This window comes from Dicentrarchus labrax, unplaced genomic scaffold (genome assembly GCF_905237075.1).
Source record: "Dicentrarchus labrax unplaced genomic scaffold, dlabrax2021, whole genome shotgun sequence".
Lineage (NCBI taxonomy): Eukaryota > Metazoa > Chordata > Actinopteri > Moronidae > Dicentrarchus > Dicentrarchus labrax.
This window is the reverse complement of record NW_026136703.1, coordinates 12,026,085-12,051,224: the sequence shown is the minus strand read 5'-3', so window position 1 is coordinate 12,051,224 and position 25,140 is coordinate 12,026,085. Positions and strand designations below refer to the sequence as shown.

Below are 25,140 nucleotides of genomic sequence, written 5' to 3'. Positions count from 1 at the left end.
CTTACTCAACCACCGCCAGATAATCTTTGTTGATTTAATTCCTGTCCAACCCCCTGCTGTGCAATGTGATCCCGGCAATGTTCATCTGAGCCTGAGGACCAAACTTTTTTTTTAAATTGGCCACTGTGGCCTCAGGTGTTTGGTGGGAGTCCAGTTCCTCTCAGCCTCTCTAAACCCACTAAGAGCCGACCTCAGGGAGACCACTTGAATAATGAAAGTGAAATTAGCAGTTTCCTGTTTGTATTCTAATTATTCTTCAAGAGCACAGATCTTTTCAAATAAAGGGATATCTTAGGACACTGGAGGATTCTTTTGTCTTAACCTCTATACAAAATGCCCATTAATAGACCAGAAGCTTCAAGGTTGGCTGATTAGAATACCAACTCTTTGAACTAAATATAAAATCTATTTTTGGATGTTTGCTATCAATAATGTGGGAAGGCTATATGAGCTTCAGACTCACTGCTCGTTTTGTCACTTTTGTGCATCACTTTCACCCATAGAGGGCACCATAAACTCAGCCATGAGGGGAATATCTCAGGAACATCAAGAGTTTTGTTTGTATTGCAAGTTGCCAGACAAAGTGTTCTTTGTTCAGCTTATCCCTCTTGCACCGCCTATCCACCCTGTCTGACAGCTTCTGGCAGACTCAGTCCCCATCAAACCATCCCTCTGTTTTACCCCTGTCTTCTGTTCTCACTCTTTCCCTTTCAGTTGGCCATAAGTTTTTGTCTAAAGACAGTCCGCTGTGTCCAGTTTGTTCAGTTAGACCTTGAGCTTGATCTCTCTGGATCCGATCTTTTCTGCAAAGGGAGCTGTTTCTCTGTCTGGTTACGCTGTCTCTCTTCGCAGAGGTGAGGCAGAGATTTTTGGTCCAGAAGGCAGCTGGGATCCAGACTTTCTCCTGTGGTCTCATCCCAGAAGATGTCCCTCTCTGTGGGTCTCCTTATAAGTTTAACCCTCTGGATCCCTTCTGTATTTGCACCTCCAACTGAAAGGCAAAATGAAATGACCAGATGATGCTGGAATCATTCATTTAGAGGTTATAGATAGATTTTGTATCAAATTAGCTTGTCAAAATGATCATTTGCAGCCGTACCATTAACTGCGTAGACAACCTTATGTCTTCTTTGCTCTCTGGTTTGTCGGAGGTGAGCTCGCCGACGCTGATGTGCCTGTTGAGTGAGAGATGTCTGGGCCTCCAGGAACCCTCTCTAGAAAGACAGCAGAGCCATAAGAAACCAGTGGTAAAAAGAACATCTACTCCAGCACTGTACAGTTTTGATGTAATCTAGTTGAGTGTTCCCATTTTATGCTACTTTATACTTCTACTCCACTGTCTTTATTTACCTGATATAGGACTAAGGACCAAAGCATAGTTTCTTTAATAAAGTTTACTGTAAGTAAAAGGACAGTGTACTCGAGTTCTCCCTTCTCTTGCCTGTGGATATTTCCTCCTACGCACCTGTCTACAAGAAACTGAAGGTGTACATGAGCCTTCAGTCAGTTACAGATTAAACCAGTTGTTCTCAGCCTTTTCGGTTTGTGTCCCCTTACAAAAATGTCCAGTCAAGTTTTAATTTGTTAGTAGTTCCACAAAAGACAGCTTTACCTGCTAAACTTTAACAAAAAAAAAGAGTAATTAATGAAGAATAATCTAAAAAATGCAAACATATTTATGTAACAGGATTTAGTTTTTTCCTTTTTCCTAGCGCATTAGTCATCTCACAAGCCCAAGGCTGGGAACCACTGGCTTCACCTACCAAATATAAAAAGGTTAAAATTAGCATCAGTATTATTAACAACCTAATAATGTAATATATGATAATATATCAGTCACTCGGAGCGTTTTTCTGTAGAACAAGTACTTTTACTGTTATTCAATTTTCAGTGTTATTTGTATGGCACCAAATCATAACAGAACCGTACTCCTTGTAAAATTCATCTTCAGAGACCCAACTATTCCTAGTACATTTAGCTGATAATATTGTACTTTTACTTAAGCAGGATTTTCAGTGCAGGACAAAAGTATTTTATGCTATTGATACTTAAACTTACTACTTATTCCACCATTGCAATAAACACATTTATACATAAGATTTATGGGACTTGTTGTAAACATATTTTCTATGGACAGATGTGGATTTAAAGGAAATCATTCAATAGAATTAATCATGTGACTTTTCTTTGTGTCAACGAGAGTGTATCTAATAGTAGGGACTTTTCTGTTCCCTTTACCCTGAAAATAGATTCCATTGAGGGCCAGTGATGGCTGTAGACCACCCTGCTTTCCACTCCACCAACACTTTAATCAGATCCACTGGGACAGGAAGGCCCCACATTCATCACATCCCATCGCTCTTAAGCACTGCTGCACACTTTAATTTTCCCTCAATATAAAAATGTATAGTATGAATTATTGATGTTATAGATGCACTTCAGCTCTTCCATACTTTGTCAAGATGCTTTACCTGAATCATTCTGCTGGTGCCAGAGTGTCCTGTCCGGCCAGCTGTAGAAAATCGCTGGACAGCCCCATCTCTGCAGTCCTTGCCCTACAACAAACATCAAATTCCTTATTGGGTTCTGAGATCATGGCATGAGGGTAGTGATGCTGGGACAGTCAGCAGCAATATCTTTCTTTTTTTTTCTTTCTTTCTATTACCATGGCAATTTGAGTGGCAGTGCTTGTGTGGCCAATTTGAAGGGCCAGTGGTTGCAGTGCCTGAGGAGAGATAATGATGGGACGTCTGGGTAGAAATCACAACCAGTCAGAAACAATAATGCTAAATTATGTCTGCCAGAGTCCCAGCAAAGAATTGAACAGATGAGAAACTTCTCAAATGAATCAGCCAACAAGACTCATCCTGTTACAGTTAATAAAACTATATCACGCAGCTGATTTTGCCGCTCTAACCTGGGGTCTTCGGGGTGGATGGGAGTGAATGATGCTTGAATTGTTGCTTTGCTTTGGTGGAAGGCTTCCTGCAAAGCATGGTTCTTACAGCACACACATGCACATACTGTGTTATTATTTCACATCTAAATCGGCATCACAACACAGGTCTGTAAAAAATAATTAAAGCCTGAGTGGGAATGAAAAATTTGAGACAGGAGACCTACTAACCTGAGAGTGTGGAAAGAGTTATTTCCTGTTTCAGTGGAGGTAAGGTTATCTTTCTCTGTCCCAGAGATCCTGACAGCCGCTCCCCAGTGACCGGCAGAGCAGGGAGGGTCCATTGTGGTTCGGGCTGTGTCCCCTTTTCTTGCAGGCTATTACATGGAGCTACCTTCCGCACCCTGGGTCTGGAGCCTGTGGAGCCCATTGTCCCTCTCCCTGTCCAAAAGCTGACAAGTTAAAATACTAAATTCTACTGTTCTACATGAGACATGCACATGTCTCAAAGTTAATGTATCTTTCTTCAAGTTTGGTGTTAATTACAATTACTAATCTCACCTTTTTAATGTCTTCTCATGAGTCACATAAAGATTCTGTTACTGTAGGTCCACTGGTTTTATTGACTTTTCTCGTGTAGGCTCTGGAGATTTTTGGTCTCTCCCAGGAAAACATTGTAAATTACAGAATAACTTCACCTTTAAAATTGACTATCCAACTGACCCCAGTTATTCCAGTTCCTCCCAAACAATCTGGTTGTCTTCACATCTCCCCTGCTGGTGATCTTAATGTTTGTCCTGAAGCATCTCTGTCTGGTGCCAAATAATCTATGCAACAATCACTTTTGGTAGTGGTTAAAAGAGTAGGTGTGTACTTTCATATTTGTCTTTCTCATCATAATGAGCTAGGTTTCTATGGCAACTCTCCCTACAGGTTACTTTGTAACTCATAAGTTAATGCTTGAAAGAACCTGTTATTTCCCTGCACCCCTTGCATATTGGAAAGCCCAGAGGGGTAAGGAGAGAGGCAGGTTCTTTGGGAAATTGTTAACTGACTGAAAAATGTGACTTATGAGAGCTCAGAAAACCACAGAGGAGGCAGACAAACAGTTTGTAAGCTTTGTTGGTGCAATTTATGTGTTTGTCAGAGGAGATGATTGTTTTCAAGACTGTTCACCTTAAATTATTTTGGTTATGCTAGTGGCATGGCTCTAGGGGGATAGCAATGTCTATTGGTTCGGTCTGTCCACATACTTTTGTCCAAACTGAAATATCTCAATAACTATTGGGTGGAATGCTGATAAATGAAATGTAGATATTCATGCCCCCCCACAGATATAAATGTTACTGACTTTGGTATTCCCCCTCTCTTTTCCGCTAGCTTTGATTGAAATATCTCACAAATTATTGCTAGGAAATTTGGTGCAGATATTCACGGTGCCCTGACCTTTCATGTAGTCTACCACCATCAGGTCAAAATGTTTCTGTCTTTCAAATACTGAGACTAAATAGATAACTATTCCCATCAGCCTGTACTTTGGATTTAGTGCTAATAATCAGCAAATATTCGTATTCTAACGTGCTTTTTTTGGTTTTAAATGTTTTATTGTTTAACAAGGGTAACAAACAGCATACACAAACAAATACATAACAATTAACCCTCACTCCCCACCGCTGATGGCAACCCAATCCACATTTCAACTGGCACATGCTAACATGCTAAACTAATATGCTAAACATTATACTAAACATCAGCATTGTGAGCAACTTCGTGTAAAGCATGCTGATGTGAGCTGTGAGCAAAGAAACTTTAGACCACTGATCAGACATAAAGGGTCATTTAAATATGTCAACTGGGATTCTATGAAATTGATTGGCATTATTCACTTTTTTCTGACACTTTTGCATGCTAACACACTCAAATTAGATGATAACCCAACACAAAGATTCTAGCATTATGCGCTTGTTGGCGTGCTGACATTGACATTTAGCTCAAGCACTGCTGTGCCAAAGCAGCTTGTATGGTTGTAGACTCTTATTATTTGAATTATTTAGCTTTTTTCACTGATGCGTCTGCAGTTTGGACACAGTGTTTTGGCCTCTTCAGAGCACTATTAGTCGTCTCATCTTACTTTTAAAAATTGCAGACTGCTGGACCTCTTTAGCAAATGATGCTGATTTGCACTCAACCTGTAATATGACCAGAACTTGTAGCAGTGTAATTCTTTGAAATTTCTCCCTTTTTTTCGGTTTTGCTTCCAATAAGAGTGTGTTAAAAAATTAATGAGGCTTCCTTTAATGAAGAGCGAGAGCTGTATTTTACATCCACTACCTAAGGCCCCTCTCTGATTGCCTCTTATCAGCATCCAGCTGGGTGGCAGCACTGTATCATGAAATAAACATATGAACATTTACACATTCTCCTTCTTCTAGCTCATTTATTTGAAGATGTTAAAATGCCACTGCGGCTGTTAAGCTGAAACTGTCACTTCAGCAAATGCTTCATTAGAGGTCTCAACTCACTGACTGCACTCTGGCAACCATAATGGCACTGTGGTGTTAGACTCTTGGGAATGCGTGTGTGTGTGTGTGTGTGTGTGTGTGTGTGTGTGTGTGTGTGTGTGTGAGAGTGATGTAGAAAGACTGACAAATGATTCTACTGACACCCCCATCATCTCAGTAGATCTCAGTAGCACTATTTGGACTCAAATTTAATTTTGCCTCCATGTTATGAGACACTAGAAAGTCATTTTGACACGTACCTCTCACAGTGTTATGCTCTACAGGCAAAACATGTCCCATGGGCGTTTGCCTGTCATATAGGCATGCATTATTACCATAGGTTGTGTGTATCTGTGAAAGAGGATAGATTATAGTAGAAACAATCATTCTCAATCTTCTTCATTTTGCAGTGTATGTGTGTTAGGTGACAGCTACGTGCAGCACAGAAAAGCATTGTATCATATAGCGAGAGAATTCTGCAAAGTCACTGCTGCTAAATCAATGCAGTGCACTTCACTGATTACTAATATTGTATGAATCACACAGCTTAATTGTGCTTAAAATACTTGGCCATGACACAAGTTAATGGCTGAAACAACAAGCTCTTGTGTGCTCTTATAAGGCTGTTTCCACAGCTTCAAAAATAGCGATCACACCTTAAACTTACTTTAACATCAAAGTATGTGCCGTTGCTAACATTAGACCATGTGGTCATTTGTCACGTCTTCGTGCTAATGTGTGAAAGTGGATTCAATTGGAACCAAATGGAAGTAGGACCATAGCCAGGATTTTAGAATTACTTAGGCCATGACCATAATATTGCAATGTCTTTCTATTTCATATTGTCATTGTCTGTGTATATATACCTGTTGCATGTATGTTTTCCATTGAGGAGGGGTCCCTATTCTCTTTCAGCTTTTTTGTGTGTTTTTTTGTAGTATGGTTTTTGTGAATGCCATTCTGCTTGTTTAATGTAAGAACCTCTGATGTTTTGCCAACATCATCAGCAATTTATGCATCCTTGTTGGATGTTCCAATATATTGTTAAATAACTATACACACGCATGTGGTCCTGAGTTCATCAAGTGACTACAACAACTAGTAATACACTGCTATGAATGTGGGTTTTAAGTCTTTTATTATAAAACCAAAAGAGCCTGTACATTACGCATAGTATAATTGCCATTCTTGTATATAATACTATTCAATAAGATTTAAAATGAATACTCTTATTGATACAATTCTAAATAAATACCATAAATACATATAAGATTGAGCCAAACTGGCCCTGCCAATATTTATATTCACAGAATACAGTCTGCAGAGCAGGTCAAGGGAGAACAGACAGCTCTTTTGGGTTGGGTGCGTGCGAGGAACGGGACTGAGCGTGGTAAGTATTTCAAGAAAGTAAATAACACTTTCCACCCTTTCAATTTGCAAGATCCATAAATGTTCGCGGTTTCCCCCTCCCGCAGTGAAGTGGCGGTGATGCAGATGCATCTCCAGTTTAAAGTTCAAGACAATACTTCCTGCCTTCCTGATTGAGAGTCCACGTGGACCGAACATCCTGCCACACCTCCCAGGTGGGCAATGGGGGAACATGAGCAGACAGGGCTTCAAGACTGGTTAACAGAGGCTACTAGCAGAACTCAGCCGCGTCATGCCAAGGGTATGGAGACAGCGCCGTTTGCTCGACTGCGGCTTCGAGTGTTGACACTGGACTCTGTGAGCTCCTCGCCGTGTTCCTCTGACTTCTTGTCTGCAATGTTGGCCAGGAAACGTAGTGTGACTGAGTCCCACTCCTCGGGCAGCAGCAGGAGCAAGAAGCCCAGACAGATGATGCAGGTGGCTGCCAGGCGCACCACGCTGAAGATCACCTCATGTTTCAAAACATCTACGGCTACAGCAGGTGAAAGAAAGCCAGGAACAAAAGAGGGAGCCGGAGTGCAGGACAGGGAAGGAGGGTGGGGGAGAAACAAAACAAATTGAGATTAATTACATAAAGTAAGATAAACCACAGGACACAGCGGCTGTAGGGGATGAGTGTAGCAAATGCGGCTTATAATCAGCACAAGCGATCCACTTTATCCCCTGTGTCTTTGCGGCCTGGAGGCCAGGGACAAGTTGCCGTAACCCACTGACCTTCATGCAGTCCATCATTGTTAAAGAAAAGAACTCGTCTGCAGGCATTTAGTGTCGCCTTGGCAACCTGATCCTCCCTCAGCGAGAGAATAGTTGCAGGGTCTGTTTAGGCACATTGATGATTGGGTTTCCAGGACGAAAGAGGCAGACTTGCTGTGTAATCTGTTTGCTACAGTGGCCTTAAGTGCTGACCTCTCAAGACAAAAACCACAGTGTGTGTGGCCATTTACTCTCAATTTCACAATCCTGTTCATGTCCACCATAATATTCAAGAAATAATAACCGGTAAACTGGAGGTAATACTTAAACCACATACAGAAAACGTACCTGCATTGCCCGGCACACTGAGCAGTGTCCCTATGGAGATGAGAATGGGGTATGTCAGTACCACACCAACATGGACCAAGATGTTGAACACTGAAAAACATAGAAGTGCAAATGAGTTGAAATGATTATCAATAAATGCAATAATCATTTGACATCATTTTCATTTTTCTCAGCGAAACGTTTCACATGCAAGATGACAGCAAATGGCCACAGGTCGCATTTGAACCAATGGCCACTGCAGCAAGGTGTTTGGTGTTTGCTAACATTAGATAACTTAAGATGTGACTATTAATGTCATTTTTTTTTATCTTTTAACCATCTTCTAATTGGTTTTCTTTTCAAAGCATAGCATATGTACAGGAAAGGAGAAAGTTGACTGAGGTTCCAGAAGCGACATAGAAAGTGTCCATTGTAATAACTTGTGGTGATCCCTGAAAATTGTTACTAATATAAACTGTTTTTCAACACATGGATGAAACCACGATCCTCATTCTTCTTCAGAGATGTATATGCACTCTCACCCAGCCACAGTCCTGCCAGTCCACACATGTATCCCCACGGCAGTGAGGACAGTGAGCCCCAGTGCTCTACCCTGGTGAAGTAGAGGATAAGGGGCACACAGGAAATAAAGATGAGGTTGAAGAAGCCCATGGTGGAAAGGAAGTGCGCCACTTCTCCAAGGTTGGCACTGCCCAGGAACATCTTGAACAGCACCTGGGTGGTGAGGAGACAACTCTTAATTTAGTGACTATTAAAGTCAGTGCAAAGGCAAATCACATGAATGGTTCAACCTGTAATGTGCTTAGTGGTCTAACCTTGTAGAGGGCTGATGTTGAGGCTGAGCCTACAGCCAATGCCACGCCCACAAAGGAATCACCATGAAAACCATCAGCATAAGCCATCATGACAATGCCTGTGATAGCCATTATAGCTGCTACAATCTGCAGGTAGAGATTCAGAGTCATCATTGGCATTGTATTCCTAAGAAGTGAGAAGTACAGTCCTTCAACATGTTATTATAATCACTGTTCATACTGACCCGAACACCCATGAACCGGTCCTTGAGAACAATCCAGGACAAGAGAAAGACGAAGGCCTTGTGGCAGCAATAGAGGGCAGAGACATCAGTGGCGGTCAGCTTCTTCAAGGCCAGAAGGTACAGGTAGTTGGTCAGTGTCCACAGGATTGAGAAGGGTGCTGTCCTCTTTACAAAAAGCTTCAGAGTCATCCCATCCTCCCCAAAGAGCTTGCTGCACTCCCTGTTACCGAGAGCAAACCACAGAGGGTTAAAGGAAGTCGTGTCAACCTGTTTCTCCTCTTGGAACAATGTCTTTGTTTGTCAGGCTTTTAGCCTTGCTATCAAGAGGAGCATGCTTTGATGATGGAAATATTGGTTGCTTAGTTCCCTGGTTCCTCATGGATAGGTGTTTTAAAATTTGTAAGGCCTCTAGAGACCAGTAGTGTAGCTGTAATGGTAAGCTGGATCATGCAAAACCTTTAAAAATAATTATTTAATAAATATTTCAGAAAATATAAGTATAAGTTCATAAAATTAATTTTATATTCAGTAGGCATCAATTTCATTATCGATAGTCCTGCTCTACTTGTTCAAACTTACAGTTTAGAGTGGGATTAGGTCCACAAGGTTTATTTTCCTCTTAAGACATAAACACGGATGTACAAGACTTTTAAAGGAAACTCTCTGAATTAATAATTCTGTATTTTTTTTTAATTAAGTCAATGATAAAAGGCCTATATTTTTTTTTTTTTTTTTTTTTTTTTTTTTTTTTTTTTTTTTTTTTTTTTTATTATTTCTTTTTATTTCCAATACAGTGCTAATGGAGAGAAAAAAATAGCAGTTTTGCCTTTATGGAGTTTTAATGGTTCAGTTTATAGTTTTAAATGTTATATGGTCCGTTTTCTAGTCTCCATTATTTAAAATTTATAAATTAGTCATGTTATTAACATTTAAAATGTTTTTTTTTTTTTTTTTTTTTTTTTTTTTTTTTTTTTTTTTTTTTTTTTTTTTTTTTTTTTTTTATAAATTTAAAAATTTTTTTATTTTTTTTTTTTTTTTTTTTTTTTTTTTTTTTTTAAAAAATTTTTTTTTTTTTTTTGGGTTTTTTTTTTTATAAATATTTTTTGTAAGATGTTTAAAAAAAAAGGTAAATAACTACTTTTTTAAAAAAGAGTGTTGTTTTTTTTTTTTTGTTTTTTTTTTTTTTTTTTTAAGATTATTTTTTTTTTTTTTTTTTTTTTAAAATTATATTTTAGAGGGGGTTTTTTTTTTTTTTTTTTTTTTAAAAAAAAAAAAAAAGTTTTTTTTTTTTATTTTTAAAAAAAAAGTTTATTTTTTTTTTTTTTATAAAAGTGCTCAAGGGGGAAAATTTTTATCTCCTATAGCTCTTTTATGTATCAGCAGTGGTGAACATACATATTGCAAAACCTTAATATGAAAGGAAATCCAATTGAACAAATATAGTTATTGGCAGTTTACCTGAATTTCTGTATGGGGGTCTGCTTCTCCCGTGTGATAACCACATGTCCAGAGTAGTAGATGGGGAAGAAGAGGATGTTCCAGTTGCTGCTGAACCAGGAGATGAAGAAGGGACAGGAAAACGACTGGAAGGTCAGCTTTACCACTTGAGTCGTACCCACCCAGGAGGAGGAGACGCACAACACCATCAGCAGACCCCCCAGCACCTTCAGAACTGCGTTGGTACATGTCCGATAGGACCGGCTCTCTCCGCTGGTCTCGCTGCCTGGTGTCTCTGCATGAGACTCTGAACCGTCCTCTCCTGATGGGAGACAATAGGAGATTAGACAATAACAGAAAATGCTACTGTGGGCTCTACTTTTATATAAGTTTATCTGCCTCTACAATTTTACTTTTAGATTAGATTTTAATTACAATGCCTCAATGTTTTGAGATACTTCATTCCAGTCCAGTCCTCAATAACTACTACAGTAGATGGATTGCCTTTTACAGACATTCATGCTCCCCAGATCAGTCCTACGTAATCTCCCTGACTATTTCTGATAAATAAAGTTTTACATTTTTGGATTTTAGTTAAATTTCTTGACAAACATTGGATGGATTGCCATGGAATTTTGCATAGATATCGATGGTGCTGAGAGGAGGAAGCCGGATGACTCTGGGGATCTCACCTAACTTTTCCCAGAGCACCACCATGAGGTTTTGGTTTTGAGTGAAATATCTTGTCATATTAGCATTTAGCTCAAAGCCATACTGGCCTGCTGGCTGTTTTCCTAATTCATTTATATAAGCTAAACATTGCATATTATGTATGCTTTGTATTACTGTATACAATAGGATGTAGCTTGTGTCTTCCTGGCTGGGAGAAGCATATAAGCATTTATTCATCAATCGCCCTTAGTGGTCACTACCAAAGTTTCTTGCTGTAAAGGCTCTAATGCATAAGACAAGGCTTTGTGTTGGGTTAACATTGTGGCTGTGCATGTCATAAATAGCTTTGTCGCCCCACGATGCAGTACGTACTGTACACCCGTTGTAGTCAGGTGTGCACAGAAACCTGATGCCCCAAAAGCAAGTGTAAACCTAACCACATGACATTCCTCAAGAAAGTCATGTCAACCTTGGCAGTCACTGTTTTGACTGCTGATACATTCCTGCTCTGAATCCATGGTTTAGATGCGTCTGGGCTATATCAGAACAAGAATTTTATGGGATATTTGGGAAAGAGGTATGATGTCATCACTAGACAAATTATATACCAAAATTACAAATAGATAGATAGATAGATAGATAGATAGATAGATAGATAGATAGATAGATAGATAGATAGATAGATAGATAGATAGATAGATAGATAGATGCAGAGATAGATAGATGCAGAGATAGATAGATGACAGTGACGCCTGGTTGATCTGGCCCAGTGCCTTAATGGACTGCGGTAGTGAATAGCTTCTAGAGCTTAACTGTGCTGTATAATCATGTGATGTGCTGTGTGTGTGAGCATTTTGTGAGAACTCACATCCGTTCTTTAACTTTCAACAGTGTGATCAATTTACACCAGGGCAGGAATAAGAGATGACATGTGCTGGATGTTTGCTGCCTGTGCTCTCTTTGCTAGCTCAGCACGTGAAGCTCTGCCATTCCCACCATGGCTACAGACACTAAAGCCCTGCAAACACTGGAACTTGTACCCGAACTATCTCTCCTCTACAGTAGAATCTTAGGGGTTCTCATTATTGCATCTGATAGTTATCTGCAATTAGACCTCAGCAGGAAGTCAGACAATGGGAGTACAAGTTGTAGTCACAGACAGGTCTAATGAGAGCACATTGTATTGACAAGTAAATAATGTGTAAAGCATTTACATTGGTGAGATGCCATTTTGTAGAATCTAAAGTGTCCACCATGTTTACTGGACACAAAGAGAAGAAAATTCCAAAGTAATCTGATAAGTGTCTTTTCCGGGCGGGCCACTTCTTTCATTTATATAAAAACCTAACCAAACTTGCCAAACTTATTTTATAAGCTAATGACTGCATGAGATCACTGCTGGCAAGAGTATTAAAGCTTAGTGATGACTGACGAGAATGAATGGTGAATATAAATTCACAGATTAGAGTCAGTGCAGTGGTGGAAGAAGTTGTCAGATCCTTAAGTGAATTATCACATTTTACATGATTAGGTTAATAGTGATGCATCAATGCATAAAACATATTTAACTGGTCGTGTTTGAGCGCGTTTGAATCACTTTATATACAGTTTGGCAGTTTAATTCAGTTGTTCCCAACCAAGGGATCAGGTCGCCTTCAAAGGGTCACAAGATAAATCTGAGGGATTGTCAGAAGGTTAAGCTGTGCTACACACATTGTATTCATATTTTGGATCTTTGCTTTTTTGTGAAATGTCGGACAATGTTACTTTTGTGGGTCTCAAACTGTTTTTTAAATAAAACCATACGAGAAGTTTGGAAGGGAAATGTGTACTTTAAAAGTTTATAATATGTTTTTATTGTTAATTCTTAATCTGAAAAGTAACCAGTAACTACATCTGTCAGATAAATTTAGTACAATAAGAAGTACTACTAATTCCCTCCCAAATGTAGTAGAAGTATAAAGTGGCAGAAAATGGGAAACACTCAAGTAAAGTACCTCAAAATTGTATGTAAGTAGAGTACTTGAGTACATGTAAGTAGTTACTGTCCACCACTGCATCAGTGCAGCACTAGCCTTCAGTCGGTTAACACTGCAGAACTAAACTTTTCCACTCACAGTACAGTGTTTGAAGCAAGAGACTAAAAAACCTTTAAACTGTAAGTGACAATAAAAACCGTGTGCATCCAAGAAGTGTAAAATGATGAAGACACCCACTGATGAAGTCAAACTCTTTCTTTTTTAGTTCAATTCAGTTCATTACAGACTAAAAAACCCCTCTCAGATAAAAACCTCAGATAAAATGTTTCACCTTGCAGTTTATCCCAGCTGGGAGCAGATCTGGTATGTGGTGAAAGAAAATTGTTCAACACCGATTTCTTTTCTACATGATCATCAAGGGATTTGGTTTAATTACATTCTGTCACAGCAAGGATTCTTAATCAACCTAATGAGCCTGGTGGTTACTAACTGGAAAACTGAGATCAGAAATTTCTGCAAGAGAGAAGCGGCTCTTTTATTCTTTTTTCTTCCTGCTTCCCCTCGTCCACCAAGCAAGATGGTTCTTGTTTCATAGCACTGACAAAACCAGAAGCTTTTAGTGTTGAATACGGGCTCTTCTGTCCAGAGGTAAGAGCCACTACAGGCTGATCTGATGCCAAGATGCAGTAATATTATAACTCTACTATTCCCCTGTCTCATAAAAGCAGCTCTCATGGCCAAAATTGTATTCTCATAACAGACAGTGTTATTGCTGACTTATATATTACTGAAAAAAGGTGGAAAAGAAACAATAATCCCTGACACAGGCTGTCAGCACAGTAGTGCAGTAAGATACTCCACTAAAGGAGAAAAAGTGCTATTTGAGGTTAATTTCAGTCAACTTGGAGTAAGTGTACTTGTTTAGAAAACTGCTCAAATTACAGCGTACTCTTAAAGTACTTAGACTTATTAACTGAGCCCCAGCTTAATTTGGTGCATAATTATCAGATATGGGATGTTTACATAAAGACGATGATGCAGAAGGTTTCTGTAGCTAAATTTCATAACATAAAAGTATGGGAAAATGCCTAAACCTTAAAATATATACTCTCCACAAATACATCAAAACACTAACAAAAGAGATGAGGCAAGCTCCTTTCCATCAAACAAGAATCCACAGAATTGATTTAAAAAACAGCTTTTTTAAAGTTTTTATGTATAATACTAACTAATACAATACTTAACTTTTTAGAATTTGAAAAATGTTTATCAATATTCAAGGAATAGCTGACTCGCTCACTATGGGTGGCAAAAGAAGTATTTGAAAGCGTTACCATCATGCAATTTCATTACAGAAATTACAGTGCTGCATAGCATCAGTCGCTACTGGCACCCATTAACAAAGCTTATCCACTCCGTGTGACGCAGTATGCTGCTCGAACCTCACATCTCAATCCATTCTGTGTTTTATCCCCGCCACTGACGCTGCATGCCAGTGACATTGATGGATGGACGCCTGCTGAATCCAATATGAAGCTCACAGTCATGTCTGCAGTGTTAGGCAGGCGTACTACAGGCCAAACAGCATTAAGTCTTTATTTAAATGAGGTCTGAAGATGTGACGTGGTTATGAAGATACTGATTAAAAGGTGATTAGCAGTATCACTGTTAGAAAAGTTAAAAGGTGGAGGGATTTAGGTGAAGTTAAAGCCTTTAGGGATGAGGATGATGAAGAGTGGGGAGTAGAAATGTTCAGTTAGATGAGGGATGGACAGAATGAACAGATGTGAAAGTAGCTGAGTGCCTGTTTTGTTGTTTTTATATCCGTGCTGGGCCACACAGGGCAACCAAAAACAACCAAACATATGCTGCCGCTACAACTACACTTCCTGTCAACACATTAAGCATCAGCAGGAGACCGAAATGATACAAATGTGTGTTTTACACCATCCAGAGGAAAAAGTACTGCTCAATTCAGTAGCTGAATAAAATTTCTGACATTCAAATGCAGCACACGACTGAGTTAAGAAGAGCACATCCACACCACACTATCTGTATTTGATATGAATACCTGTACACTTTATATGACACTTCAGTACATGTGACGCCTTATGGGAAATAATATGTAATCATCTTTTAAATAAAAGTTCTCCATAGTTTTAAGCAGCCAATCTGAGCTAATGCTGCCAATAACTCAGTTCATGCTAACACATACACATAAGATATACACAGTTTAGTATAATTGGCATCTTGGGCCTCTATGGTTCTTTCAGTTTACCTTCAGAGATGGGGCAGGTCAGGACCTGAGTGCTGTACGAGCTGAGAGGAGCCACTCGGGCTGAGTGCTTCTTCATCCTCCACTGGGGGTACAACACACTGTCCTTCCCTGGGAAGTGTTTGTCTATTTGTGTGTATTGTGTATGTGTGTGTGAATGTGTAAGTGTGCCCGGGCTGCTGCTGCTGCACGTTCAGCAGCTCCTCCCGCTAGCTCCGTGCATCCTCAGACTCCTGACTCCTCCGCTTCTTCTTCGCGCTCTTGATTGGCCCCCCCCACCTCCTCCCAGACCTCTGTCAAACTCTTCTGTCTTCTTCCCAGCACTCCAGTCCTGACTCTCCGTTCCTCTTCAGCCCAACTCTCTGTTACTGGTGCTCTCTCTCTCTCTCTCTCTCTCTCGCTCTCTCTCTCTCTCGCTGTCTTTCTCTGTCTGTCTGGTTAGTGACACAGCTCAGTGGAGATAGCTCAGTGGAAGTGCAGTGAAGTGGAGACTCTACTGTTGCACTGTCATGCCGTGATCCAGCGCTGCCACTGTCTCCAAGGGAGACTGAGCTTCAAGTGTGTGTGGCATGGCGCAATCACTCCCCTCATCTCTTTCTGTCCTCCCCCTCCTTTTTTTTCTCTCTCTGTCTCTCTCTCTGTTTCCCCTCCTCTTCTTTTGCTCCACAAATCAGCAGCTTTGTTTGGAAGGTAACCAAGCAGCCCAGGCTAATTATGCTGCGTTAGCTGCTGCCCCCTCCTTTTCTCCTTCCTCCTCCCCTCTCTTTTCTACCTGACCAGGCTCTTCTCACCCCTTCCTTTCTCTCTCTATATATATACTCTTGTCCTCTGTCTTCCAATGCCTCTCTCTCTTCTTGGCACATATCCTGCTCTTCACTACTCCTTGAGAGTCAGAGCTGTTGCTTGCAGCCCCTGCAGCATTAATCAATTGAGCTATGAGAAAAACATAACTATCAGAAAGAAATGACATTATGTCTTCCACTGAAGTAATCCTAGTGCTCTTAGTGTTTAGAAGAGATCTGCCCACATGGTACTCACACTACTATTACACAAGTACATATCACTACTATGATATGCTACCAAAATGATAGCACGGTATAAAGAAGATAGCAATACAGACCATCTCAGGCATTTTTAAAGTATATGTTTGTACTGTAGGCTTACAACTCTAACATGTGCAACTTCAAATCAAAATTGGATCTGGTGGATCTTAATCACTCTAGTTATCTGTTACTGACATGGACATGCAAAAGAACTGCAAAAGACAAGTGAATCCAATCTGTATTGCCAATTCTCAAAGTCTGATCATATGTTGAATATATACTTTGTTTCACCTGCAACTACGTAAAGCAAATTTTTCTTAAGTAAAAGGTGTTTGTACATAACTAACTACATTTCAGAGGTAAATGTGGTACTATTTATATGACCAAATTTATCTGATGTCTGGGAGTAAAAAGACTGAACATGCAAAACCTCCACTAGGTTGGAATATATGATGCACTGATAGACTTTAACCTAGCCAACAAAAGTACTGTTTAGTAATTAGAAATGTAATGTTGCTTGTAGGGAGTTGTGGCTCCCAACACCTTCATCAAGTGAGTCAAACTCATCAGGTTTCAGGTAGGCCTCTTTTTTAGGTGTCAAAAACCTATGGACTCCTTAAATGTTGAGGCTTATAAGTAGCTGGTAAGTCACAAGGCTTAATGTTAATTAATTACCCTAGACTTAACAACAAATCATTTCTCCAGTGCGTGACGGTAACAAATGGTTATACAGCTAGATTTAGAGGAAAAAGCTCATAACATACATGGCATATAAATCTTAGTTCAATCAACAAAACCAAAGAAAGTATGCTGTGGTGGTATGTTGGCAGGTCATCCGCATTAATATGATTGGATGTAGTAGACTGTAGACTAGTTAGCTGATAGCCACACAGCTGTGAATGTGCCAGTGTTTGTAAAGCATGAATGAAACAGCTTATGCCAATCAGCTAATGCAGGCATAGTTTCAGAACAACAACAAATGCTATGCTTCATTACTTAAGATGTAAGCACTTTAGACTGGTGCTTCTTCACTTTTATTCAAGTAAGAATTCCTGCGCAGGATGTTTACAGTTAATGGAGTGTTTTTACATTAAATATTTACATTGTGATTATACTACTTTGATTAAAGATTTTAATACTTTTTCCATCACTGTTGCACTGTCAAGGGGAACCCTTTCATCAGTAGCCAGTGTGGACTTCAGGAGGGTCAGCCTGGGCCTTGTGAGTCCCCCCTGGGACTGTGGTCAGGAGTTTCCATCTCAAGAAAAGCCCTCCAGCCTTTCTATCTCTAGCTGTGGTTTATCTACCTGAGGATTTAATGGACCCAAATATTGCTCGGCCCTCTACAGTAACAACATATCAGTGTCTAGTGTATGCGGTTAGACACATGAGGCCTCACAGCCTGTAATATAATCTCAATATAACCGGTGCTATGCTATGCATACCCTCTCGCCAGTAAAATCAATACTAGCCAAGCCAGGAACAGTAGCACTATGACCTGAGAAAGAGAAAGCACTCAAAGTAAACATGAAATGCCTTAAGTGCATTGGTCCTTTGTCTAAGTTGGTTTGTTAAGAATACTAAATGAGTGCTATTTTGCAGTCATGTTCCAGGATCTCTGTCATTGTCAGTATCAGCCCCTCCCTTGCTGACTGTCTCTACTCTCCAATGCTCATCAGCCAAAGTTCTGGCACTTGTATAGAGAGCATAGCAGATCATCATTCTTCAGGCTGTGGGAAACAGCACGGATATTGTTTGGCTGTTTGTTACAACAGAAAAATATGCAAATATGAAAAAGCCACACTTGACTGTCATTTTTTAAGGACAATGCCATAGTGCAAGCTCAGTTATGTCCCATGGGCAACACTAATGCAAATGCTTTCAGTGATGTCATGAGAATGAGGCTTGATTAAAATGTTTGTGCATTAAGTGTGTGATGCAAGCGTGGCAGAAACAAATGTTTGGTCAGGTGTAAGCAGGGGATGAGCTGGGGGTATGGATCCCCTGAGACAAGGCGGGTTAAACTTAAAAATAGCCCTGCTGATGAGTGGAGCCAACAGCTAGACAGGGAGGGGACAGAAAAACGATCCAGTCAGCAGAACCCAGGATGCTAATCGCTAGCAGATTAAGAGAAATACCTGGACCATGGGCGCTGCGGGAGGCCACAGTTCACTTTCAAATATTAGACCAAGTGCTTTTTCTACTGTATATTTTTAGTTAAAGATATCTTAAACGTAACATGCCACAACTTGTTTGTTGTATCACTTTTGCAGCCAAAGAGCATCATGTCCAACAGCAACAATGGTACACTTTTTGGTATAACACCCCATCACAAATCAGAGCTCCAAAATGACCATAAAGTACTGATTCAAGTACCTCTCTAAAACAGTTTCAACAAAAAGCAAACATCATGACGTCATAGCCTGGCTATGGGTGACTAAAGAACAGAAAACTGAGTGTATATAACACAATGTACGACTGCATCCCAGATCAAAGCACAAAATAGTACAGCACCCTCGCTCTTTACCTCCATAGCAACAGTGGGCCTCCTGTGTACTGACGCACTGAACCAATTCAGGCTCTTTTGTCATTTAGATTAACCGATGCTCCTCGGTTTATGGTGCAAGCTCCTTTGTCTTTAGTTCCTCTGTGTTACTCATCACATCTCAGTGAGCACCAGGAGCAAAGAAGGAGGATGGAAAACGAGAGACAGAGGTGTGAATGATATGTTCAACTGATTTTAGCTGTAGTGAGGACCGGACAGACAACGACTCAAGTGCTTCCACTCACTGGACCTCATATCACAAACTCCACTCAATGTAGCTAGAACATTGGAAGATGAGGACACCTAGTGGTGATGGATAGTATTACAGGTGCACATACCAAACATTTTTCTACCAACAGTGAATGCTCTTTTGACAGGAACATTATTGGAAAGAACATTGCTGGATTAGCCTGTTAGGGGCCCCCGGGCCAAAACCTTCCAAGTAATGGGTTGCAATATTTCTCCCATATAGGAGTTACAGAACTGCTGACCTGTCCTAATGCCACTGTGCTGTCATACGTTGTAGCATTGTATGTCAGATGACTAAGTATTTTGGCTAGCCCTAACAGTTATTATTTTCCCAGAGACCAACCACTACTCCTATGCTGGAATACTGTCTTGTCCCTACCTGCGTCTATTGTGGAAGTTTGATTTAACACTTTATTTAGGAATAAATACAATAAATCCACTGTGAATCAAAATATAAACAAAAATAATAATAATTAAAGGCCACATGATTAGGTAATAATGCAAGACCTGTCTTAATTGATATTGTACTTTAGAGACAAATTTGCATTTGTCAATCTGGGGCTTTTGGGACGTGAGTGGGCCCCACAGCAGTTTACCACTTAGCCTGATTGGTAATTCCGCCAAGACAAGTTGTTATTGAGTTCTTCAAATGACATTTTTCAATTAATGCTTTGAGCACCACATATTTAATTCCTGTCACCATTGCTAATTTGGCGTAGCAGCAGAACTCTCAGGGACAGGGCTAGTGCAAATAAAACATAAACAATCCAAATGGCTAGGTAGGCTACCTCTATGGGTAAATGGATACATGTGTCTACTCTAAGGATCGGTTTGGGTTTGCAGGGACAAGCTGTGTTTTCATTCTGATTTATGCACAGAGGTAGCATAGACTAAGTACAGACATTTGCTGTGGAGGATGTAGAGGATCCCCTTATTGTTTTTGTTGGCTTTGCAGACCACAAGATGGCAGTGTTAGCCTGCTGACAAGACTGTTAGTGTACTCAGCATGATGGAAAGGCCATTACAAACCTTTCCTATTATTAGGAATTATTACTAACCTATTATGTAATATTGCTTCTGGATTACAGAAAATTCCTTGCGGGAGAAAATATTCTCAAATGCGAAGTGAATTGCTGGAACCAGCCAAAATACTTCGTCACCTGACACACAGTATTACAACATGTGACCAATAGCACGGTGGCGGGAGTACAGGTCAACAGTTCTGTTGCTCCTATGGAGAAATATTGCACCCATTACATGCAGGGTGTTTTGCTCATTCCCAGGAGCATGTGAGAGTAACAGCACTCCAGGAGTCGTTCAGGCGAAGCTTATATCCCATTCGAGGCTAGGCTCGTTATAAATAGCACTGAGTGTGCAGGCATGGGAACGGGACAGTCCAAAATAAGTGCAAGCATATACAGGATGTTTGGGGCAATGTTTGAGGGGAAAAGTGGAAATTCACCTGGTGTTAACACAGGATATAAATGGTTTCAAAAATGCGAAGTGCATTACCAATCAGTGCAAGCATGAATGGATTTCAAAGACCTGTCTATTTTCTCTTTTCTTTCTCTGTAGACTGAAGTGCACATAAAAACACACCCCATTGTGATAAATGCTTGTTTTTCACGCCCTTCCTTCATAAATTTCCTCTGAGTGCCTGTATGTGCTGTTGTCTTGCTGAGATACCAGCGGTGAACACCACAGGCACAGTGCTTAGTGGGACTGCCACTACAAGTACCTGTCATTTCTCCTGCACCATACCTGTGTCCCCAGCGGGGAGCGTGCCAGCACTACAGACTTGTCCTTTTCTAAATTAGCTATTCAAGATACACAGCAAATTATTGTAATGGTTTTTCAAGAAGATGCTGAGGAAGCATTTGCTGCACACACCATTGTTGTTTGTGCCAGCAGGAGCCGGAGTTGAGGTGCTAAGAATATGCATTTTTTTTCTTTTTTCTGATTTTAATTCAATTTCATTAAAATTTTTCTGGCAGTTATCTATCTTAAATTTGCTTGTTTAGCACAGCATTTATCTTCTTACTTTTATATCCTATCACTGTACATATCATATCATAACCATACTGCACATTCTACAGCCTAGACCCTGTCATGAAATGTAGTCCACAATCCCCCTCAGAGGCATCTTTTAATTCAACGCAGATGGCAAGTGGCAATAATAAACTGGCAACAGAATTTTACTAAATATATCATTACCCCACAGGCTTGGCAGGATGAGCCTACTGTTCTATTTACGTGCTCCTTTGTCTTACCCTTTATGGAAAATGACACTCAACAGATTGAGGGACGTGTGAATTCTCAACTCAAAGTTTACAAACAAAACAAAGTAAATGAATGTGACTCTTTCCGGCATCACGAAGTGCTTAAAAGAAAAGAGACTTTCAACGTTTTCGTCTCTAAGAAGAAATGAGGAGGATGGGTTTACACAGGAGTAATTTAGTCAGACGTCTTCACAGTGACAGCACCAGCAACAGCATGTTTAATAGCTGTGCAAGCAGGAAATATGGTGACAAGTATGCTGCCCTGAGGAATACCTTCTGTTGACTCTGGCATGCACAAAAATCAGTTGATGGATAGATGGAAAAACACAGGGCAAACAGATGGCATATTTTATCAGAGAATTGGGAAATCTCTCAAATCAAATAAGCCTTTCGCTCACAGATGCACTGGCTTTTATAGGCTTGGCATGGATTCTATTACAATCCACACCTGCTCCTTATACCTGAAATTACATCACAGATGACACCCTATCTTTTATTTTACTCTGCTACAGTATACAGTACGAGATGGGACCAACAGAGGCATGTATACTGGGAACTAGGGCTGCAACTAACAAGTATTTTTATTACCAGTTTATCAGCCAATTATATTCTCAACTAATCATTTAGTCTTGTATGAGGAATAGCACATTTTTAACCATCTTTTTAAAGGACTAAAACAATTCATAGATTACTAAAATAGTTGAATATTATGTCATATTGATAGTGATAGTGTATGTTGGCATTCACATAATGGATCACGCCAGTCAAGCATCAATGAAATAAGCAAATTAATTCTGTGTCAGTAAGTCAACTAAAATCCCAGTTTGTGTCTGTGTTTTTAACCGGCCTCTATATTTGATGTAATTAGCACAAATGACACATAAGATGATATTATAAGTCTTAATTCTCTCTTTCTCTCTCTCTCTCTCTCTCTCTCTCTCTCTCTCTCTCTCTCTTCCAAAAGCCTTATATTTGGCACACAATATGACTATTGCGTCAGAGGGCCTTGAATTGTTAAAATTCTTTAATCCAAACCTTTGGGTGTCCCTTGTTTAATCAGGTATTCTTTCAATAGATTGATCTAGACGTGCAGATATATTCTCAAATGAAAGAGTGTGATTGCATTCATGGTTAATCTACTGCAACTGACACCCCTGATAAACAGGAGCCAGTTAATGAGAGACAGGCTCATTTCCTTTTCCTCAGCCTCTATCTAAAAATCCATTGAGGTGCACGCAGCTCATCCACAAGAGCCTCAGCTGGAAATGTTCTTGATTGAATGAGGCCCCTATCTGCATACACACATTTCCTTTGAGACCTTAGAGAAGTTATGTCAGAGTAATGCACTATGTCACAGAGTACAAGGGTTGAGTAGTAGATTTAGGAAAGAACGTCATAACATTGGGAGTACATCTCTCTTCCAGACGTGTATTCTCTAAGTCATGAATTTGTAGCTGGGCTTTTATGTAACAGCCAGAGGGAGACGTTAGGGAGCTTACGTGACAAGTCCAATTCATTTGGGGTGAAGTACACCGGCATCTGAAACACAAGAGGCTCACAGATAGATGACCAACTACATTTTTAGGTGGATTTATTCAAGAAAAGCGCCAGTTCATCCCTACCTTTAATAAAGAATGATGACACACATGCAATGAATAGGCCAATTATGTAACACAGAGGTGAGAACCTGCAAACACTCTAATGCTACAGACCTTGTGAATTTTTGCTCTACACACTTTGCTTTATTACCATAAAGCCATTTGTAAAACCACTAATTGGCAGTGCACAGAGCATTGCAATGTTTGTTCTTCTCCACTGTTATAATCCCACTGGCCCCAGCAATACTTTAACAGAAATGGAGGGCAAGATTTTAAAGATCATCCCCTGAACAAAGTGCATCATCAGCTCTCTCCTCCAATCCCAGCCACTGTCTTCGTGTCAGCAAAATTCAGGAATATTGCTCTACCAATCAAAACCACATTGACAAATGAAAATTATAGAGGAGCTTAACTTGTAGTAGGATTTCTATATCTCAAGCATGTCAGGAGAGAAAGCTGACAATACTCACATGCGTCACAGCAAGAGCTGCTGTATTTGTCATTTTGGAAATTGATTGTTTTAATTAAATATTTGGAATTCAATATGAAGCTGCCATGTAAGTCGTTGTTTGCAGATTGTTCACCAACATGAGTGTTTGATGTGGACAACATTGGGCTACAATTTAAACAATTAACTTCGAAATTGAATTACCAGCATAATTTGTGCATGTCACTTTGCTGTGTAATTACAGCCTGGGAGAGTTAGATTTGCTCTCTCTCTCTCTCTCTCTCTCTCTCTCTCTCTCTCTCTCTCTCTCTCATGTTGTGTCTCCACAGAGATGGATGGCTAATGTTGGCAGTGACTGACATCGTGCTGGTCCATAATAGCCTTAATTAAAACCCAATTAGCTGAGTTTGCAATAGCCGATTTTGCAATAGCTTAAATAAAATAAAACCTAATTTGCAAAGAATGAAGATTCTGCATTGTTTCTTCCCACCGCACACCACTGCCATTGCATTAACTGCATTTTTCAGCCTGCATTAGTATAAATTCCTTCACACACATATATCATAATATTCTCATTAAAAAAAATTCTGGTCTCTTTAATTCACGCAGTCTCACACCTGACAGAGGCAGGCGTGAGATTGCGCATCCTCGGATGACCCAATCATACTTTGTATTCTTTTTACTCACTTCTATGACTGGAGTATCCAGGGTTGTAGCCGTAGTAGCCGGTGATCCTCAGAATCCGGTCCTCTATGTCGTGCACCCCGTTGGCTGTCACTTTGGGGCTGCCGTCCATGAAGACTGCGCAGCTGCCACCAGTCGGCGTCGCCTTGCCCGGCAAGTGCGTGTTCTTCAAGGGCTCCAGCCGGATGCAAGGCTGGTCTCCACTCTCTAAAACACTCTCGCTGCTTATCATTGTAGGTCCGAGCGGACAGAGATCAGAAGGGAGCTCGGGGATGAGCCCTGATCACCATGCGACGGGACCCTCGGGGCTGCATTAACAATTAGCAACAAGAGGGAGGACATCCAAAGCCACATTCACATTCCTTCAGTGATGCTCCCGGACGCAGAGCAAGGTTATCAAACTCCAGGAGCCTGGCAGACATCAAACACTAGGGGGCGTGTCACTACTATCACATGCTTTGAATTCAATTAAATGAAGGGGGAAAAACTTGGCTTTAGTCAGCAGTTGGGAGCAGAACATTCATTGCAGCCTTCATAAAAATAAAAAATATTCATAGCATCTCTTAAATATTCAGGGAAATGATGTGTCTGTGGTTTTTAATAATGAGTTACTTATAGTATGTTTATTCTCTTATATATCTGTGATAGTCTTTGTGATACTCATTTGCTAAGGGCTATATATAAACTTTTATGGTAGCAGTTGTATCACTATGGTGTTCCTGTTATACTGATACACTCACAGGTGATCCTTTGACTTTCAGTGACCTTTGGTATCGCTGTGATATTCCTGCAATATTCTGAAGTGAGCTTTATTGATCTAAAAAAAAAAGGAGAAGCTTTATTTGCCTCACAAACTCAATCACTGGAAGATAATCAGTCTAAAATAAGCGTGCGTGTCCAAAATATCCCAAAAGAATTTATTTTAAGACACTATTTCCATTCCTGGTGTCTGATATTTGTGGATTAATGTTGCTCTTTTCTGACCCTTCAGTGATGTCTCCAGTTGTTGTTCACAATAAAATATGC

The 25,140-nt window shown here is 40.1% G+C and overlaps 2 protein-coding genes across 4 annotated transcripts; both read right to left on the bottom strand.

Moving 5' to 3' along the window:
* Nucleotides 1–761: 761 nt before the first annotated feature.
* Nucleotides 762–3,243, bottom strand: LOC127361525 (uncharacterized). Its single transcript, XM_051396218.1, has 5 exons — nucleotides 3,128–3,243; nucleotides 2,666–2,750; nucleotides 2,472–2,555; nucleotides 1,100–1,214; nucleotides 762–991 (listed from the first exon to the last, which is right to left on the bottom strand). The coding sequence occupies exons 1-5, from the start codon at nucleotides 3,238–3,240 to the stop codon at nucleotides 762–764; spliced, it is 627 nt and encodes a 208-aa protein (XP_051252178.1). The 5' UTR covers nucleotides 3,241–3,243.
* A 3,275-nt stretch (nucleotides 3,244–6,518) lies between these two features.
* slc35f4 (solute carrier family 35 member F4) lies at nucleotides 6,519–24,653 on the bottom strand. Of its 3 annotated transcripts, XM_051388918.1 has the most exons (8): nucleotides 24,118–24,222; nucleotides 22,884–22,923; nucleotides 10,364–10,664; nucleotides 8,906–9,125; nucleotides 8,682–8,807; nucleotides 8,388–8,580; nucleotides 7,867–7,956; nucleotides 6,519–7,297 (listed from the first exon to the last, which is right to left on the bottom strand). In XM_051388918.1, the coding sequence occupies exons 2-8, from the start codon at nucleotides 22,921–22,923 to the stop codon at nucleotides 7,056–7,058; spliced, it is 1,212 nt and encodes a 403-aa protein (XP_051244878.1). In that variant the 5' UTR covers nucleotides 24,118–24,222; the 3' UTR covers nucleotides 6,519–7,055. The 3 variants fall into 3 exon arrangements, with proteins under 3 accessions (XP_051244878.1, XP_051244860.1, XP_051244868.1); XM_051388900.1 differs by lacking the exon at nucleotides 22,884–22,923 and having other exon boundaries at nucleotides 24,118–24,653; XM_051388908.1 differs by lacking the exons at nucleotides 22,884–22,923; nucleotides 24,118–24,222 and adding an exon at nucleotides 15,272–16,070.
* Nucleotides 24,654–25,140: the final 487 nt, after the last annotated feature.

Bases quoted from the DNA above. Each gene is read 5' to 3' on its own strand.
- LOC127361525 (XM_051396218.1), bottom strand. From the start codon at position 3,240: ATGGACCCTCCCTGCTCTGCCGGTCACTGGGGAGCGGCTGTCAGGATC. The intron at 2,556-2,665 runs GTAATAGAAAGA...TGTTTGTTGTAG, and splicing joins CTGCCACTCAAATTGCCATG to GGCAAGGACTGCAGAGATGG. The intron at 992-1,099 runs GTACGGCTGCAA...TTTGCCTTTCAG, and splicing joins GGTTGTCTACGCAGTTAATG to TTGGAGGTGCAAATACAGAA.
- slc35f4 (XM_051388900.1), bottom strand. From the start codon at position 24,346: ATGATAAGCAGCGAGAGTGTTTTAGAGAGTGGAGACCAGCCTTGCATC. The intron at 8,808-8,905 runs GTCAGTATGAAC...CTCTACCTGCAG, and splicing joins ACCGGTTCATGGGTGTTCGG to ATTGTAGCAGCTATAATGGC. The intron at 7,298-7,866 runs GTACGTTTTCTG...CACCTGCTGTAG, and splicing joins CAGTGTGCCGGGCAATGCAG to CCGTAGATGTTTTGAAACAT.